Raw genomic sequence first — 19256 nt, forward strand, 5'->3', positions numbered from 1 at the left:
CTAAAAGAAATTATTTACCGGAAAGAAGTGCCATATGTTAGCTCCTACCTGCCCTCTCTTTGTCTTAAAAAGGGCGATGGTGAGTATAGGGGATTTACTGACTAGATCCAGTGATGAAGTAGCATGGAATTAAGCCTCCGTAGTTGAGAAGGAAACTAAACTGGTTAGCTAAGGTTAAAAGACACGGTATAAAATCATTTCAACAAATAGTCATGGTCTCATAGGGAATTTATGATAAGACTTGAATTTCCATAAAGGCAAACATTTATGACCTAATGACTTTTTATCTTAAACATATTGAATGATAAGTACCCTTATTATTTACCAAGGTGAGTGTGACCATATTTAAATCTGCTGGGACTATTGATGCGTATGCACTGAAATGTAATTTGCCAGCTCAAAGGTTCATAGTATGTCAGGACAAAGCAGAGTTCACAGGCAATAATTTTTTTTTTTTCTTTTTAGGGCTGCACCTGCAGCATACGGAGGTTCCCAGGCTAAGGGGTCAAATCAGAGCTACAGCTGCTGGCCTACACCACAGCCATAGCAATGTGGGATCTGAGCCGTGTCTGCGACCTACACCACAGCTCACGGCAACGCTGGATCCTTAACCCACTGAGTGAGGCCAGGGGTCGATCCCACAACCTCATGGTTCCTAGGTGGATTTGTTTCCGCTGTGCCATGACAGGAACTCCCACAGGCAGTAGTTTTAATGTTTGGATCACTATCAATTTAAGAAAAACTTTGTTTCTTCCAGAAACAAGGTATTTTCTGACATTTTGACAAAAGGTGCAGGGTAAAAAAGTAACAGGGGGACAAAATAAAATTAAACTTCATTTTAGTGTCTTCATTGGTTTTACCTTTCCTTTCTGTACTTGAAGAATGAAAAAGAGTCACAAGTACATTGATGGCAGCAATGATGGCAGCTACTCTGGGTCTTCAGCAGGCAGCATTAACACATTTATAAAATAATTTGGTCTTATAGCTCTAATATTTGCTGGACTGCTGCTTAGCAGCATGTCACAGTTAGTGGCATTATTAAAAGTCATCTCCACATGACAGATCTAACATTTTTTTTTTTGTTGTAGCAGAAATTGCTTATAGAAGATAACCAAGGGTATACCACATCTTTTCAAGCTCTATGATAGGGCAAAGATTTCATTATTTATCAGAAAAATAAAGAACTGCCTTTGAAAATACAACACGTTAGTTGGCCTATTAATATAAATTTTATTTAAACTTGAACTTCTGTTAAAACTGTTTTGAATATTTTGGTGAAGAGAAAAATCGTCCTTTGTCTATTTAGGGAAATTGACATATTCTTAACTAGTTTAAGTGGATAGTTCTGTTTTAAAGTTATTTAGATGTGTTTTTACTTCTCTAACAAAGTGGTCACTCTACTTTATATAAAAGTACTGCTTGTACTCTCACTTTGAGTCCTGACCAAATTCAGAACCCAAACCCAAATTTAAATACTGGGAAAAAATTTTTTTTCTTTTTATTTTAGGGGCACACCTGTGGCATATGGAGGTTCCCAGGCTCGGGGGTTGAATCTGAGCAATAGCTGCTGGCCTACGCCACAGCCACAGCCACTCAGGATCCGAGCTGCATCTTACTCACAACAATGCTAGATCCTTAACCCACTGAGCGAGGCCAGGGATCAAACCCACGTCCTTATGGGTGCTAGTCAGATTCATTAACCACTGAGCCACCACATGAACTCCCAAAAACTTGTCTTTTCTAAGCCACCAGGTTGGCACTGGCATGGGAATAAACACATACCTTGAAAATACTGGTCTTTCTCCAGCAGCTCAGACCTCTGCTGTTTACAACTATTTGTTCAAAATGTGTTCCTCTTTTAATGTATTAAACTCTTCTCTGTTATAGATAGATTTCCAAAAACTGTGTTTTGTTTTTTTTAGTTTGGTGCTAAGAATTGAAAGGCTCTTGAGACTGAAGGAAACATTAAGGTTGGGTTAGCTGGAAGATTGTCTGTAGAGAATCCTTTGTAAAGCTTGTGTTGGATGGCAGTAAATAGCTTTAGGATTTTACCAATTACATTTAATTTATAATGTTGGAATTTTTAAAAACATATGTAGCTAGTAAACACTGTAATTCAAAAGCAACTCAGATAATATTCTAAGGAGATTTGAGATACAAAAGTAAAATTTCAGAGTTCCCAGGTGGCTCAGTGGGCTAAGGATCTGCTGTGCCTTGGGTTACTACTGTAGCACAGGTTCAGTCCCCGGCCTGGGAACTTCTGTATGCTGAGGGTGAGGCCAAAAAAATAAATGAAATAAAATTTCCCACATTAGTTTTTTATTTTGCATTCTCCTGTTTGGATCACAGACTTGTTCTTTTCCACTCTCCTTTATCTCTATTTCTACTTCCATTTGGACCCCTTTATTTACTGTCCTACTGTAAGTCTTTGGAGATGCTCTCTAAGTCTGGAAGAGACAAGATGCTTACCCTCCAGAGAAAAGTTACTTTGTGGTTATTTATAGATAAATCTAATGGAATTTCCAGCTCTAGCATGTCATTTTTTCATTCTCTGTGTCAAATGATGTGACAGGCCATTTTGCTCCTTTCTCTGGTTACAGGGAAGGGTTGTAAGAAAGGGTTATTTACACAGAGAAGTTTTTTAGTCGTTATTTCCTTACCGTGTAGTTACTAAATTTATATTAGCATTTGAAGAGGCCCAGAGTTTGACCTTTTAGATTTATAGGTAGACTAAATAAGTTTTTATTTTGAAATTATTCAGATTTAATGGATTGCATTGAATCCTTCAAATTTAATTCAAATTTAAAAGCTTCCCTTTTTGGTTTTCTTTCTTCCTTTTTTGAAAAACTTTTGTTTTAGACTTTCCTGCTAAAACAAAAGTAGAATTACAGTTATGCAACCTATTTTATGAGCATTTATTAATCCATATTTGTATTAATTGCTCTTTTAGTCTCCCATCTCTTTTGTGCTATTCTTTCCCCACAAACAACTAGAGAGTTACCAGAGCTGTTTATTCCTGTTTCAAAACCCAGCTCACACAGTCCCTTTCTTTCTGTTTCCACTGTCATCAATCTTTGACCCTAATCACCCCATGCCCAGGTCATTACATTAGTCTCCTGTCCATTCTGTTAAATCTCTGGTCTTCTCCCCACTGCATCTGACAGATTCTTGCCATATTTTCTTAGAATCCTTCATTGCCTTCCTCTTCCTCTTCTCTAAGCAGTGGTTTTTAAAGCATGATCTGAGACACTAGGTCCCAAGGATCTCCCTCATTGGCTAGGTTAAAACTATTTTCATAGTAAAACTTGCCTTTTTTCCCCCTCCCTGTGTTGACATATGCACCGATGATTCAAAAGCAATTATGAGTAAAACTAGCAGTGCAGTGAAGGGAGTCAAGGCAGTGGCAACAAACGATACCAGTAGTCATTGCAGTATCCTCTAACACATGCAGTAGGAAAAAAAAAAAGGGCAGTTTTACTTAAGAATATCCTTGAAATTGCATTCATGGCTCAGTGGTTACTGAATCCCACTAGAATCCATGAGGATACGGGTTCGATCCCTGGCCTTGCTCAATGCGGTAATGATCCGGCATTGCCCTGAGCTGTGTTGTAGGTCGCAGATGCGGCTTGTATCTGGCGTTGCTGTGGCTGTGGTGTAGCCCCGCAGCTACAGCTCCAATTAGACCCCTAGCCTGGGGAACCTCCATATGCCGCAGGTGGAGCCCTAGTAGGACTGAAAAACAAAACAAAATAAAATAAAATATCCTTGAGAACTCATTAAAAAACTTCAGTTTTATTAAATCTCAACCTTAGAGTTGACATGTTTTTAATGTCTTGTGTGATGACAGGGGCAAGTACATTTAAGCTGAATACAGACGTATGATGCTTGTCACCAGAGAAAGCATTTGTGCAGATTAAGCTGTGAGGTGAACTTATTAGCATTTGTATTTCATGAAACACCATTTTTACTCAAATGATCAATTGAAAGACAAATATGGTTATTTAGTCTTGGTTATCTGTAAGACATTTTCTGGAAAAAAGGACATAAACCTCTCTCTTAAGGGGAAAAAAACCCAACATTATTTATTAACAATGGTAAGATTTAAGAATTAAAACAAAGATCAGTATTTTGGAAAACTTGAACCTGCCACCTGGAGCTTGACGGCTTTCTAGCACTTAAAGAATTTCCTGATGAGACGAAGACTTTTCTGAAGATTAATGAAAATGATTTTTTGGTACTATGTAGTGAAAATTGTCAACATTTGGAAGATCTGCAAAACGAAGTGAACCTTTTTTTCCTAAATGGTTAATGCATAGCGTCCCAAATTTATGCATGTGGTTGAAAAGATCTATCCCGAAAGGCAAGGTAGACCAATGATTTTTTATTGTAACATGGTATGAAAAGTTAACTGAAATGGTATCAAATTCCACATTTTACCCACTTTTAAGAAGCAATTGCTTGTCAGTTTTTGGTGTAGTATTGGAAAAGATGGACCACAATTACCTGAAAATGCTATTAAAATACTCTTCCCTTTTCCAACTATATATGTGTGTGAGTACATATTTTCTGCTTTATACTTCAACCAAAACAACATAAAGCAAGTGACTGAATGTTGGAATAGATACAGGAATTCAGCTGGCTTGGAGTTCCTGTCCTGGCTCAGCAGAAATGAATCTGACTAGTATCCTTGAGGAGATGCAAGTTTGATCCCTGGCCTTGATGAGTGGGTTAAGCATCTGGCATTGCTGTTAGCTGTGGTGTAGGTCGCAGATGCAGCTTGGATCCCATGTTGATGTGATTGTGGTGTAGACTGGTGGCTCCGATTGTACCCCCAGCCTGGGAACTTCCATATGCCGAGAGAGCGGCCCTAAAAAAGCAAAAAAAAAAAAAACCAAAAAAAAACAAAAAAAGGAATTCAGCCGTCTTCTCTTCTGGCCAGATTTTAAAGATTTTGCAAAACCTCAAACAGTATCACTTCTCTCACTAATTTCTCGTTTTGGAAAATAGTTACATTTCATCAAAAATGTGTTACTTATATTAACATGCAATAGGTTTATTATTGTTATTAAATGAATAAATATATTTAAAATGTCTCAGTTTTAATTTCTAGTGTAAATATTGATAAATATAATCTACATAAACAAAAGCTCTTTGAAGTTGTCAATTTTAAAAGTCTAAAGGGATCATGAGATCAAAAAATTTAGAAAATTACTAGACTACATGATAATGTCTAATCTCAAAGAAGCACTTTCCAGTGGGCTTCATTGAGCAACCTCTGATTCTTTTTAATGTTTCTGAAATCATTCAGTTTTTGTAATAAGTCCAGTACTCAGTACCCTTAGTATCCTTATGGAAATGAGACAATGCCAATCTAAATTTTCGTTCCAGTTTTTCTATAAAGATGCTTATTTGTAATTCTGAGGTAGTTATCCTTTCCTCTAGTGAATTTTAGGTACTAAATGTAATTGGAAGTAGAAATAAAAACTGTGTCACTGGGGCGGGGGGGGGGGGAGGATTGGTAGAACTGGTAAAGTGAAGTAAGGCAGTAATCTGAGTTTGTCTTGTTAATATAGTCCCAATAAACAGGCTTTACAAGTTACTATTAAACCTTCATTTAGCCACAGAAGTTAGGACATGATAGAATTAATACATTAAATTTATAGGTTTATCTTATATTGTTACTTAAAATGCCCCTTAAACCTTAATCCAGAAATGCTAAAAAGAACTAACCCACCCTTATTCTAACTTTTCTTGTTTCTTCCCTTTATAAATTCTTATGAAATGATCAAAAAGTGGACAATAGATAGAGAAGTTGTGAAACTATAAAATTTATAACATGGCATATCAACCTCATAATTCAGACAGACTGAAAAATTTTAAATATCAAAATATTGCTGCCTATTCATTCTACCTCTAGCACTGACGAGGAGTAATCCAGGGTCCGGAATGCTTTTTGTTTCATAAAACCATGAAGAAGCTAGCAACAAAGCTCTGGCTGAACAGGAAGGGAGAACAGTAAGGGCAACTGTAAGAAAATTACTTGGGATAACACAGGGAAGATCATTTAGATTTTCTAAATTCAGTGCTAATGCTGATTTATATTTGTCAGGAAATCTGGGTTATGCTATAATACCATCTCCTATGTTCTAATTCTTATGGACAGAATCTATCAATGTCTTCTTGTTCAGTGTGGATCATAAGATTACTATTCAAATTAAGTTACAATGGAGCAGTTTAGGTCACTCATGACCAACTTACATAAGAAGGTTAGTCATTTGAATGAAAACTCGTCTAGGCCACAAAACCACCACATTTCCACATAAAGTAGGTGCATCCCTCTCTGCTGAAGTGGTCTTGGTATTTGACTCTAAAAATAGGCCTGCATTGTGGTAAAAATCTAACCCATTTGTTTGTCCAAATCATGTGAAGAAAATCAGCTTTGACATGGTTTTTAAGTTTAGACAAGAATCTCTTATCTGTGTCATAAAGGATAGAGAGTCAGTCCCTTTAAAGCTTTCTTTGACAATTTTAGGAAAATTTGAAGTACAAAGAAGACTTTAACGTAACTGATTGAAATAAAAGTTGAGGGTAGGAGAGAGAGAGTTGGGGTGGAATGGAGAAGCTATTGATGCAGCATGTACTGGTGTACGAGGTTCAGAGGAGACAGATGCAGAAAAGTAGGGGAAAAATGAAAAACAGTGAACTTCTAAGAATTAGTAACATGTCCAACCAAGCCCTAGCAACATTATTGGTTCTTGGATTTTGAGTTATTTTGGAGGGTAACTGATAAGCTCCACAAGCATGCAAAGCTATAGACTTGGAGAGAGCAAAGGAAGTTAAGCCAGAAGGAGCACTGAAGATAATATTGAACACATAAGGAGATGTAAGAAGAGAGACGTACACTTAATGCTCTAATTGCTGGCTTGTTTACTTTCTACACATCTGCAGCTATAGTTATGTATAATTGAGTAATTATAGCATAAACCATCCAGGAAGTCATTCAGGTTTCCTTGAAGTCAGTCAATACCAGGGATATTTATCATCCTATGATAAAAGACTAAAAGTCTATAGAAAGGAAGAGTAACGAAGGCTCTCGCTAAATAGGTAAAATGTACTTTTTTTACCGTTGACAGCTTTCTGTATTCATGGGTGTTTGTTTTCTGATTTCTTCAGTTTGAGGTGCTCCTGCAGAATACTCCTGAAAGGAGTTAGTCCTTCATGGCTAAATAACTTTTAATACATATTGAAGTGTCATAAAAGCTTTATTCAGTGGATCTAATGTGTACTTAGGCTTGAGATATGTTCCAAGCTTTACAATAGCACAAATGAGTGAACAGTTCATGTAAAAATTTTTTAATTTTTTTTTTTTGGATCTGACCCCAAAGTGAAGGCAACAAAGGCAAAAGTAAACAAGTAGAGCTGTGTCAAACTAAAAAGCTTCTGCACAGCAAAGAAAACCATCAACGAAATGAAATGGCAACCTACTACATGGGAGAAAACATTTGTAAGTCATGTATCTGATAAGGAGTTAATATCCGAAATACATAGAGGACTCATATAACTCAGAAAAAAAGAAGAAAAAACCCAAGCAGTTCTACTTTAAAAATGAGCAGAATATCTGAATAGACATTTTTCCAAAGAAAACATATAGATGGACAACAGATACATGAAAAAGCACTCAACTTTCCTTATCATCAGGGAAATGCAAATTAAAACCACAGTGAGAGATTACACTTCTGAAAATGGCTGTCATGAAAAAAGACAAGAGAAGTTTCCTTGTGGTACAGTGGGTTAAGGATCTGGTGTTGTTACTGCAGTGGCTCAGGTCACTGCTGTGGTGTGGGTTCAATCCCTGGCCCGGGAACTGAGAACTTCTGCAGGTTGCATGCACAGCCAAAAAAAAAAAAAAAAAAAAAAAGGAAATAACAAGTGTTGGTGAGGATGTGGAGCAAAGGGAACCTTTGTGCACTGTTGATAGGAGTGTAAATTGGTATAGCAACTATGGAAAACCGTGTGGAGTTTCCTCAAAAAAATTAAGTATAGAACTACCGTACAACTCAGCCATTTCATTTCTGGAAATTTGGAAATGCCATGTTCCAAAGAACCTGAAAACACTAATTAGAAACAACCCTGTGTTTACTGCATCATTATTTACAACAGCCAAGATATGCAAGCAACCTAAGTGTCCTTGGGTAGATGGATAGATTACTACTCCACCATTAAAAAATGAAATCTTGTCATTTATGACAACATGGATGGCCCTCAAGGGTGTTACGCTAAATAAAATGTCAGAGAAGAACAAATACTGTATGACCTCACTTATATGTGAAATCTATAACCCAGAATCAATGAACAAATAAAACAAAACTCATAGATACAGAGAACAGAATGATGATTGCCAGGAGGAACGAGGTTTGGGGGCAGTGGTGAGGTGGGTGAAGGGGGGCCAAGAGGTTCAAACTTCCAGTTATAAATCACAGGAATGTCAGCTACAGCATGGTGACTGTAGTCAACACTGTAGAGCATATTTGAAAGTTGCCAAGAGAATAAATCTTTAAAAGTTATCATCAAGAAAAAAAAGATTTGTAACTTTTTATGGTGAAGGATAGTGATGAAACTTATGCGGTCCTCTTTTTGCAGTGTACACAAGTATTGAATCATTATGTGTGCACTTGAAACTAATATAATGTGACATGTCAGTTATACTTCAATAAAAAATTAAAGTAACATAGGAAATTAGACATTTGTAAGAATTAAAACATTTAACATTGAGATTGTATACCTCCAACTTAAAGAGACATGATAGTATGTTTAGATCTTTCCTTGAAGAAATTGCCTTCTGTGTTTTTAAGATCTTACTGGCCTCTAGTGGTGATACGATGCTCTTAGGTCAGACTAGAAATAAAGCCATTTTGAAGACTTAGGCTGCCAGTTCTGGATCAAAAGCACTCGCAAAGTGTACACGCGACATCATCTTTTCCCTAAAGGCTGTCTTTCGTTCTGGTCTCTGAGGCACTCCCACCTCTTTAGTTTGAATGATGTGGGTTTTGCTCTGAAGTGACCTTCTCTGATTTTAGTGCGTTGTATGGTGGTGTTGCTGTGTCAAGTCTGTACCAACAGTTCTTCCTAGAGTGTTTCACCCCTCTTTTCTGAAGCCTAGAAGGCAGGAATTTCCCTCTGTATATAAATCTTTTTATTTTCTTCAGAGGAATTTAAGTGTTCAGTTGACCATTTAGATTTATTTATGTTTAGACCTCTTCCATGTGATTTTAGAGAGTCTTTCATTTGAAATGCAAGTTGACTGAGCATAGTCATGACTTGTCACTTTGGTTTTTCATGTTTCTCACGCAGATGTGAAAGGGCCACCTACCCATCGTCTGTCTTGCGGCCAGTCACCCTACACCGAGACGACAACATGGGAGCGGAAGTACTGCATCCTCACAGACAGCCAGCTGGTGTTGCTCAACAAGGAGAAGGAGGTGAGGGGGATGTTCCTGAGAAAAGCCACTTCCCTTCTCTGACCAAATTCTTGAAATACTCTAGTTTTTTAATTGGTATCTCTGTAAGTTGTGTTTATGAAAACGGGGGCTTTATGAATGATACACTGTGTGTAAAGGGCTGTCGAAAGGGCTGCTGGTGTCATCATGATGACTTGTGATTGCCATGAAGGAGCGACTTCAACTAGATAAGACTGGATTTTTCACTACGGAACAGTGAATTTGAATTGAGATCATTTGAACTGAGGATGGGTTGGATTGTGGAGACCTGGCTCTGAAAGTGGTCCAGAGGGGCTATTGGAAATTCTATCAGTCTAGCTCCTTTCAAGTAACAGGTGGCACAGTCAGTAGATTAATTGAATGGGCTTTAATGAAGGAACTATTTACAGAGGTGTAGACGGCATAGGGGACCCCACCAGAGGATGCCGAAGTAGCAGTGAACGAGTAACAGCAGACAGCACTTACCACCCTAGACTTGAAGACAAGGGAAGGGAGCAATGTTTTTGGAACCCAAGGAACTGTAGTTGCACGAGAGGGCTGCATGGCAGTTGGTGTGGCAATACACAAAAGAGCACAGCTTCTACCAACACAAAAATGGCCAGCAGGGAGGAAGCAAGGGAGAACAAACAAGCACGCTCTCTTTTTCCTGCTTTCTGATTTCTTGCCAGTGTTACCTACTGGCCAAACCTAACTTGAAGCCAAAGGAAAAGATTGCCTTTGATGTGTTCTGTAGAGATTTGTTTCCTGAATCACAGCAAGGGAGAGAAGGGCCAAGAGACATATAATTAATACAGACATCTAGTTCTAGATAAACTTTCTGTCCCTCTAAATTAAAAAAAAAAAAAAACCTTGAACTCGTGGTAGACTATTACTACTTTACTCCTCAAACTATTCCAGTCTACAGATCCTTCCATATCCAAAGAATTCATTTGCTTATTGGCGATTTATCGGAGAGTTGATTTAGTAGGGCCACAAAACCATCCCATGCCTAATCTCCATGACGTAAAAAAGAAAAAAAAAAAAAGACCAAGTATATTCTTGATAAAGAAGACAGATAATGGGGTGGGGGTTTGGGGGAGAGACTAAGAAGTGATCTTACTCAATGAAGGAGAAAGATTAAGTGCCAAAATTATATATAAATAACTAGGAAGTTCTTAGGTAGAATATCAGTTTCATAAGTCATTCCTCTGGAAAAGTGAGTTCAGAGGAAGCAATACCCAAAAAATACATTTCTTAAATCTCATCTGTGGATCTTTACCTCCCTTTTCTCTTCTCTCCCTCGCCCCCATCCCTTTTCTGTCTCTTCTCTTACTCAGCCTCTTTTAACCTCACGAAGGCAGGGTCATTAACAATAACACACTTAAAGTGTTTTCTTTTCATAGACGGTTCTTATGTGCAAGGCCCTGGCTAATGTGCCCTCTCTGAACTGGCTTATTCTTTTTCTCCAGCCATTGAAAAATGTCCCTTTTGTTACCGTCTCCCTACCCATGACCTTTTCCCCAGTATTTTAATAAAGTTAAATTTAATTTTATTAAAATAATTTAGTAAAGGTCAGCCCGTTCTGCCACAGTGTACATGTTGCTTTGTTTATATTAACTAGATACAGAATAAAAATTGGTAGAGTGAATATTAGTATAGAAGATTTCTAATTATCCAATTTGAATAAACAGATAATTCACAATGCCCATTTAAACCAATCGACTCTGTCAGCAGTCTTTCATCAGAGCTCTTAATAAGGAGGGATGTGAACATAGCATTTGCCATCTCTTTGCCCTCACCCACATTTTGTTCAATTTAGTAATGTGTGAAATTAAATAGCCTAAAGATAAATAGTCTAAGGGCAAGAGCATACCTCCTTATCTAGAACCAGGACGTAATCCATGCCTTAAATACTACTGATCAATTGAGTCATCCAGGCTTGGGTCCCCTTTAGTACCATAAAGTAACTATCCATGCTGAATGATGTTTCTAAAACAATTTCTTAGGTACTTTATCCTTTTTTTTTTTTTTTTTTAATGCTAGTCGTCATGAGTAGCCCTAGACAGTGAGGAATCCCTTATCTTCCACTCTACATATGGCTCTGTGGATCTCCTTTGCTGTCCCTGCCTTCCAAGCATCCTTCCCCACCTCTCGAACCCCTTTCACTATGCCCTCTTCGACTCAGGGTCTGTCATCAGCCAACTCGGCTGTTTCTTCCACCTCTTCTCTCAAGCAGTTCCTTAACTTCTTGGTCTCATGAGAATGCCTCCCTTCCCTGAGGAATGTCTACCTTCCCGTCTGTGAAGGGCTGTCAGGCCATGGCTGTTTTTCTCCCACAGCCTTCATTCCATGCTGCCTTCAGTAGGCATCCTTCTCATTTCATGGTCGTTTCCTGTCTGTTCTCCCTCATTTTTCCTATAAAGCCCAAACTCTGAGTCCCATGTCATAGTCATCTTCCAGCCACCCCGTGTCCCTCACCCCCAGTCATTCCTCCTCATTTTTTGTTGACTTTACCTCCTGGCTCGTTATCATTATCTCCAGCACTACTCCCGCCTTAACTGAGGATGATTCCAGTATCGGCAGTAACGATTCTTTCAATACCACGGCCCTGAGTTCCTTGAACTCCTCTCCTCTACTGCCTCGTGGCCACACCTTCTTCCTATTCTAAATTGCATGCATCTTAATGTCTGACAATCTTAGCTGCTCATCTTTCTAGCTCATCCCTTTTTCTAGCATTTTTTCACTTCTTTGGGGACTTATGGTCCATTGATCCTACTACCTTTTCTGCCCCCCCCCATACCTCTGATACCCTCTCTTCCCGCTTCTCCCAGCTTGAATTCCACGGTCAGTCAGTTTAATCTTTGCATACTATTTCCTTGCCCTTTTTTTGCATCAGCAGACTCAGTTGGCAGTGTGATAGGTCAGTTAAATGCTACTCCTCATCTTTCCTGCCCTGCTTCCACGCAGCATAATGTTTCTGGAGAAAATCACTCCATCATGCTGACTGTCTTTTAGCTAATAGCTGCAAACCTCATGTGAGCCTCTAATGCTGCTTGGCAATCACAAAACATTCCCTAGTCCAGTCACTTTCCAACTCTCTTGGACTAGGACTTCTCAGTCTCTGTATGGTGAAAGACCAGATTTATCCCCACCTCATCATGAACAATAAAATACAATAATACGAATTGTTAAGAAAAATGAAGATTTAAAAAGGCAAAAGTATGTAAGTTCACATTTTTTATTAATTTAATTACCATTCAATAGGTAATCATAACATAAGAAAAGAAAGAATAGAATTACAAAAATTGTACATGTTCAAGGAGCACATGATGCGCAATGAAATGAATCTGCTGATCACACGAGGCCTGCTTCTTAATTCCTGTGTTGTCAAATTGTTGGCTGAGGACTCTTAAACAATTTGCAGAACAGCCTAGGACCTTGGACCATCCTTTGAGTAGCACAATCCAAAAAAGTTTTTTTTTTTTTTGGTCTTTTGAGGGCCGCACCCATGGCATATAGAGGTTCCCAGGCTAGAGGTCTAATCGGAGCTGTTGCTGCCAGTCTACATCACGGCCACAGCAATGCCAGGTCTGAGCTGTGTCTGCAACCTACCCCACAGTTCACAGCAATGCTGGATCTTTAACCCTCTGAGCGAGGCCAGGGATCGAACCTGCAACCCCATGGTTCCTGGTCGGATTCGTTTCCTGTGAGCCATGACGGGAACTCCTAAAATTATTTCTAAGGTGATTGTTTTTCCCCCAGACTTGTGCTGCTTTTCTGATTCCTTCTTGATTACCCTTCCTTAGCAATGATCACTTTGCTGCTTACTTCACTGGGAAAATTGAGGCACTCAGAAGAGAGCTCTATCACCCTGTCCACCTGTCCACCCGAAACTATTTCCTTAGGCTCTGATCTCCTTCTTTTCACCTTGGAGTTGCCCGCAGTCTGACCGTTGTTCCTTCCACACGTGCCCCTTCCTTCCGGTTCAAGACCGTCCCTCCGGCAGTTTTCCCTCGTCTCTTGCGCATCTCTAACTCTTTGCTCTCAGCAATGCCATTATCTCCCCCATGTAGAAGAGAAGATAAACCTGCATTAATCTCATTTCTACCTCCAGTTGCCACTCTTTTCTCTTCTTCCCTTTTCTAGTAGAAATTCCCCAAACTTCTAAACTCATCGTCTTCAATTCTTCTCTCATCTCTCTTAAGCCTGCTTCAGTCACGCTCTAACATGCACTACTTTGTAAAGATTGCTCTTTTCAAGCTCACTGGTGACCTCCACACTGCTAAATTCACCAGTCAGTTTTCACTTCTCGTCTTATTCTTTAATGGCATTTAATGCAGTTGATCACTCATTCCTTCTCCTAGAACCATGTTCTTCACTTGGCTTCCATGACCCTGTGCTCTCTGCTCCCTTAGTTTCTCCCCGCCACCTCTCAGGCATTTCCTTCTGAGTCATCTTTGCCAATTTCTCTTCTCTTGTCCAGATCTCAGCAGGAGAATGCTACAGAGTTCAGTCCTGGGACCGCACTTCTTCAGGAATCTCATCCAGTCTTATGACTTCCAATACCCTCTCATGCTGACGATCCTAATTTTATATCTCAAGCCTAACACATCTCTCTTCTCTAGACTCATTATCCTCCTGTTCGTTTTACACCTCTGCTTAGATAGATAATCACCGTTTCCAACGGGCCCCACACTGAGGCCCTGATCTTTCCTCCCAGAGCTGCTGGGGCATCTCCATGTCCATTAATGATAGCTCCATCCTTCCAAGCTTCAGAGGCCAGAGACTTCCCCTGCTCACTGTGTTTCAGCCCTTCTGGCTTCGTCACTGTTTTAGGCACATCAGGCATATCCCTGTCTCAAGACCTTAGCCTTGTCTTTTACCTCAGATGTTTGCCTGACTCCCTTTCTCACTTCCTTTAACCCTTTGCTTGCATATCACCTGCTCAATAAGACCCACCCTGAGAGACTTCTTTAAAATTGCAACCCTTCCTTGTATATCCATTCGGAACTTCTGATCTAATTACTGGGCTCTATTTTTTCCCCCATAGCATTTACCACCTTCTAAAATGGTATATAATTTATTATGTTTATTGTCTCTTTTCTCTTATATAAGTTTTTAGGACAGGGATTTTGTCTGTTTTGTTCAGTGCTGTATCCTTCAGTGCTTACAACATTTCCTAATAAATAAGTAAAATTCTCAGTAAATATTTGTTCAATAAATTTTGAAAAAGCCAAATTATAAACTTTGATTCCTGAATAGTCATTTCCTTACCTTCTATCCTATGTGATAAGTCTTCCTACAACAAGAGGCTTAGTTACCTATTTTTCTAAGACTGGATAATAAAAGGGGAGAAAAAAAAATCCATAAGATGCTTTCCCATGGTTGAATATGTAATTCCATCTTTATTTATTGAGCATCTGTTATGTGTGCATTATTGTGGTTGCAGAGATGCAATTTTGTTGGGGACACATTGAGGTAAATTAAGTTATAACCAGTTGGAACTAAGTATGGAGGTGGTGGCTGCACAACATCATGAATGTGCTAAATATCACTGAATTATTCACATTACTTAAAAATGGTTAATTTTATGTGAATTTCATCTCAATACAATTTTTAAAAAAGATTATACTATTACCATAAGGGAAAGGTTAACTAAGATATTGCCTGGAGTGGGTTATAGTTTAAAATGGAGAATGCCAGAAAAGGATTTACAGAGAAATTTATGATTGAGCCATGTCTTTAGGGACAAATAGAAGCTTGCTTGTAAGAAAAGTAGAAAAGGACATTCCATGTATCATAAAGATACAAAATCAAGGACATCTTATATCTCAATGGCAATCTGCAAAACTTTCAGAATTCTTGGAATATAATTTGCAAGAGGAAAAATGATAGCTGGCAAAAGCTGCATAGTAAAGTGCCTTGAAGCTCATGCTACGGAATTTGGACTTTTTTCTGGAAGTGATTTGGGCCATGGAAAGATATTTAACAGGACAATAACGTTATCACACATTTGCTTCTTAGAAAAGTAACTGTTGATCATGTGGAAAATTGAGTGAAAGGCATTGGAAGGAAATGGATGAGTTACATTACTGCAATAGACCAGGTAAGGGCTGCCGAGTTAAAAAAACAGTTTAATGCTCTGAGACAGGTATGTTCGACCATGATTAAGTTGGAAAAACTGGAGTAAATCCCTAGAAAAAATGGTATGGTACTACCCTACCAACTATTAGAATTTTATTATTTTATTTAGTATTCTATTAATTTCATGATAGGAAAAGATTAGAAATCCTCCCCCCCCCCCACCCGTGGAAGGATCAGAATACGCTGTCACTCTTCTACCTTCCACCCACACTATCATGAAAAATATAACTCATATATGTGGAGTTATGCATTGAACAGTTTTATTTAGAATTCCTTGAAACAAGGAGTTTAAGGAATTTCCTGCAAAAAAAATTATCTTAAAAAGCTGTTTTAAACCTTCATCAACTAATCATGGGGGTGTTTATTGCTGTGTTAATAAGATCAATTAAGAGGGTTCTGTAGGGGTTTAAACTGAATCCTTAGCCAGGCACTGTTGGGATGTGGGAGGATTATATTAGTCTAGTATCACTCGTGTATTCAGAGTGGGGGATCTTTTAATGCTCTCTCTGAACTCTGCATGTTTCCTGTCAGAAATGAGAAAAAGTCTGCTTGGGGTTCGTACATGGGAAGAGTGTTAAATACACCAATTACCAGACTGGGAATGTGACAGAGGGTAGGTCTGGGCAGAACACCGGGAGAGACGTCTGTCAGGAGTGTCACCTTGAGAAATGACTCACTGATTCAGTAAATTACTTCATGCAAATACTGCCAAATAGACACTGGTTATGTGTTAGGAAATATACTTCCCTGCCCGGATGCCAGGATCAGCCCCAGCTGGCTTGGCACCAACCCAGTTCAAAGAGGGCGTAGGAGGCCATTTGAATTCCATTTTGCTTGCAGGAGATAAGACCAAGTAAACTAGAGATGGAGGAATTGAGGGAAATGGTAAAGAAGACAATTAGGAACCTATGAGGTGCAGCCAGGACAAAGATACAAAAGAAAGCTAAATTTAGGAGTTTCTTTCTTTTGGCAATCACCAGCCATTCGGAATGTAAATGTGGCTTCATTTTTCTTCATTCAGACTCTTCTTTCTGTATTTGAAATTTTTAAAGCTGCATGCTAGTATAGGCAGGAAGGCAGTAATAATGCAATTTCAAAATATTTTAAAATATTTTTCTTGCCTTTGGAAAGCTCAATTTACACCCAGATATATTGACAAAAATAGCAGGTAGGCTTTGTGCAAACAGCTAAAATCAGGTGTTTTTTTTTATCCTGGGGAAAACTCCTCATGGCATATTTCATTCAGAACCATTTTCAAGTTATTCAGCAGATACATAACGTGCCCCTGTATGTGAATTCACTGTGTTAGGAGTTACAAAGAATAAGGCACAGTTCTTTCTCTTCTCCCCAGTACCAGGTTTAGTTGTGGGAATGAGACAAATAATTTTAAAATGGTGTTTGATAAATAGCACAAGTAAATGGGATAGAATAAAAGAAACCCATTTATTCTAAAGGACTGTAGTCTGTATCATTAATATGCTGTTGGCAGTGGGCAATTACCAAAGAAAGCTTAAGAAAGGAAGGGGGATCAAAGTTGTGTGTTACGAATATTAATCTGTAGGATGCATTGGAAGAGGGAAAGATAGGAAGGAGACAGACCAATTAAGAGACTACTATTCCTCTGATCTAAAAACTTGAATGGTTTCCCAGAGCTTCCTGAATTATGCATGGCCTGGTATTTAAAGCCCTCCCATGTGGTTATAATATATTTTGGTGTTCTATCCAACTTCTCCCCCTAAGAGGCTCTGGCTAAATTGGCCTACTCCCTGTTGCAAATAAAGTAAAAAAGTCGTATGCTTACCAGTTTCTTGGCTGATGTTATGTTTTTCCCCTTTGCCAAAAATGGCCCCCATCTCTACCTGTCAGATACCCACTTACTCATTTGTGAGTTGGAGCTATTTTAAGATTTAAGAGTTAACTGGTAAAACATAAACTGTTAACTTACATGGAATTGGTTGCGCAAATGAATAATTACAATTCCGTGTGTAAGTGTAGTGACAGAGGAAGCTTTGCTGTTGGAGGAACATCAGAGAGGATACCTTATCCTCCTCTTAGGAGCTTGATAGGAGGGAAGATTCCTGGAAGAGGTGAGGCCTTAGGATGGATGGGAGTTTACCTGGCAGGTTTGGAAGGGAGAAGAAAGTATGGGAAAATATTTCAGGCTGAGAGAGCAAACTAAGCAAATGCTCTGAACTACAACATGGGATATATATTAGAGAAATGGAAGCAATTTGGTGTTCCTAGAATGTAAAGTCTGAAGCTGGATACTCATACAGTGGCCAGATTGTGGAAAACCTGGAGGTTGCACTTACTCTATAAGATAGTTGTAAAACACTTTCTTTCTTTCTTTTCTTTCTTTTTTTTTTTTTTTTTTTAAGAAGAACCCTTTCTTTGTAGAAAGCCTATGCAGAAGCGCAGTACAGCAGACAACTCTGAAGTCTGCTCTGGTCAAAGCAGAGATACCTCCCTCGTCACATACTTCCACACACAAATATACCATCAGTCCTTTGAAAACCACTGCAAAGGAGAGCAACTGAAGGGCTTTAAGCCTTAGAATGACATGATCATAATTGCATGTTGGAAATCCTCTGCTAAGTGTTACAGGATGATTTAAGGTAAAGGATAGATTTAAAGGGCAGCGTTCACCAAGGAAGGGACCATGTTAGTAGTTTGAATAAGAGATAAGCTTTTGGTACCAGCTATGATGGAATCATTGGAACAAGACTAGCCCTCCCACTGCACACAGTATAAGACTGGGCCACACAAATATATATAAACAGCTATTTTCAGGCATTGGACATCCAGGCATTGGACAGCCAAAGCAATGATGGTCACCATTCCCCCTGAGAAAAAGGACTTAGGAGAAGCACAATACAAGGCAAAAGAAGTTAAACAAAAAAGAAAGAAGAAATTCCTCTCATAGAACCTGGAAAATAATACAGTTTTTAAAGAGTAATTCAGTATGAACAAGTAAATGTGAACTGGTAAACTAAATTGGAACAATCAGAATGGATAAAAATTGCTTTTCTAAAATTGACTTTTCTAAAACTGATTTTTGCCAGCTGTACACCAAGATTTGTAAACTCCAGCTTAGTTCATTTGAAGATACTTGAAATATTATCCCTCTTTTAATCTATGTAAGAAGAAATCGATGGTGATGTAAGAGTAAATAATTCTCGAGAAATGCAGGTTTAGAATAAAAGTAAACATTATTCTCCCTTATATTCTGAATCAGAGATGAAATGCTCTAAACTTCGATGGAGTTCCCTTTGTGGCTCAGCAGTTAAGGAACCTGACTAGGATCCATGAGGACTTGGGTTTAATCACTGGCCTTGCTCAGTGGGTTGAGGATCTGGCATTGCCCTGAGCTCTGATTTAGGTCGCAGGTGTGGCTCAGATCCTACATTGGTGTGGCTGTGGTGTTGGCTAGCCACCGTAGCTCAGATTTGACCCCTAGCCTGGGAACCTCCATATGCCATGGGTGCTGCCCTAAAAAGACCAAAAAAAAAAAAAAAGACGCTAAACTTTAAAAGCAATAATTTGAGTCAAACGTTTGATAATATTTTAAATTTCAGCAGTGGGAAATGAAGAGTGTACATTAAAACTTTGAGAATATGATTGTGAGTGAAGTGAAGT

General features: G+C 38.7%; 1 protein-coding gene across 5 annotated transcripts in view; it reads left to right on the plus strand.

The window, feature by feature from the left end:
• The window catches only part of RASAL2 (RAS protein activator like 2), a 388439-nt gene that overhangs the window by 181098 nt on the left and 188085 nt on the right, over positions 1-19256 (plus strand). For all 5 annotated transcript variants that reach the window (XM_047752626.1, XM_047752627.1, XM_047752624.1 and 2 more), the window contains exon 2: positions 9352-9479. In XM_047752626.1, coding sequence (XP_047608582.1) covers positions 9352-9479 — 128 coding nt within the window. The remainder of the gene's footprint in view (positions 1-9351; positions 9480-19256) is intronic.

The sequence above is a fragment of the Phacochoerus africanus genome, chromosome 11 (genome assembly GCF_016906955.1).
Source record: "Phacochoerus africanus isolate WHEZ1 chromosome 11, ROS_Pafr_v1, whole genome shotgun sequence".
In the NCBI taxonomy this organism is placed as follows: Eukaryota; Metazoa; Chordata; class Mammalia; order Artiodactyla; family Suidae; genus Phacochoerus; species Phacochoerus africanus.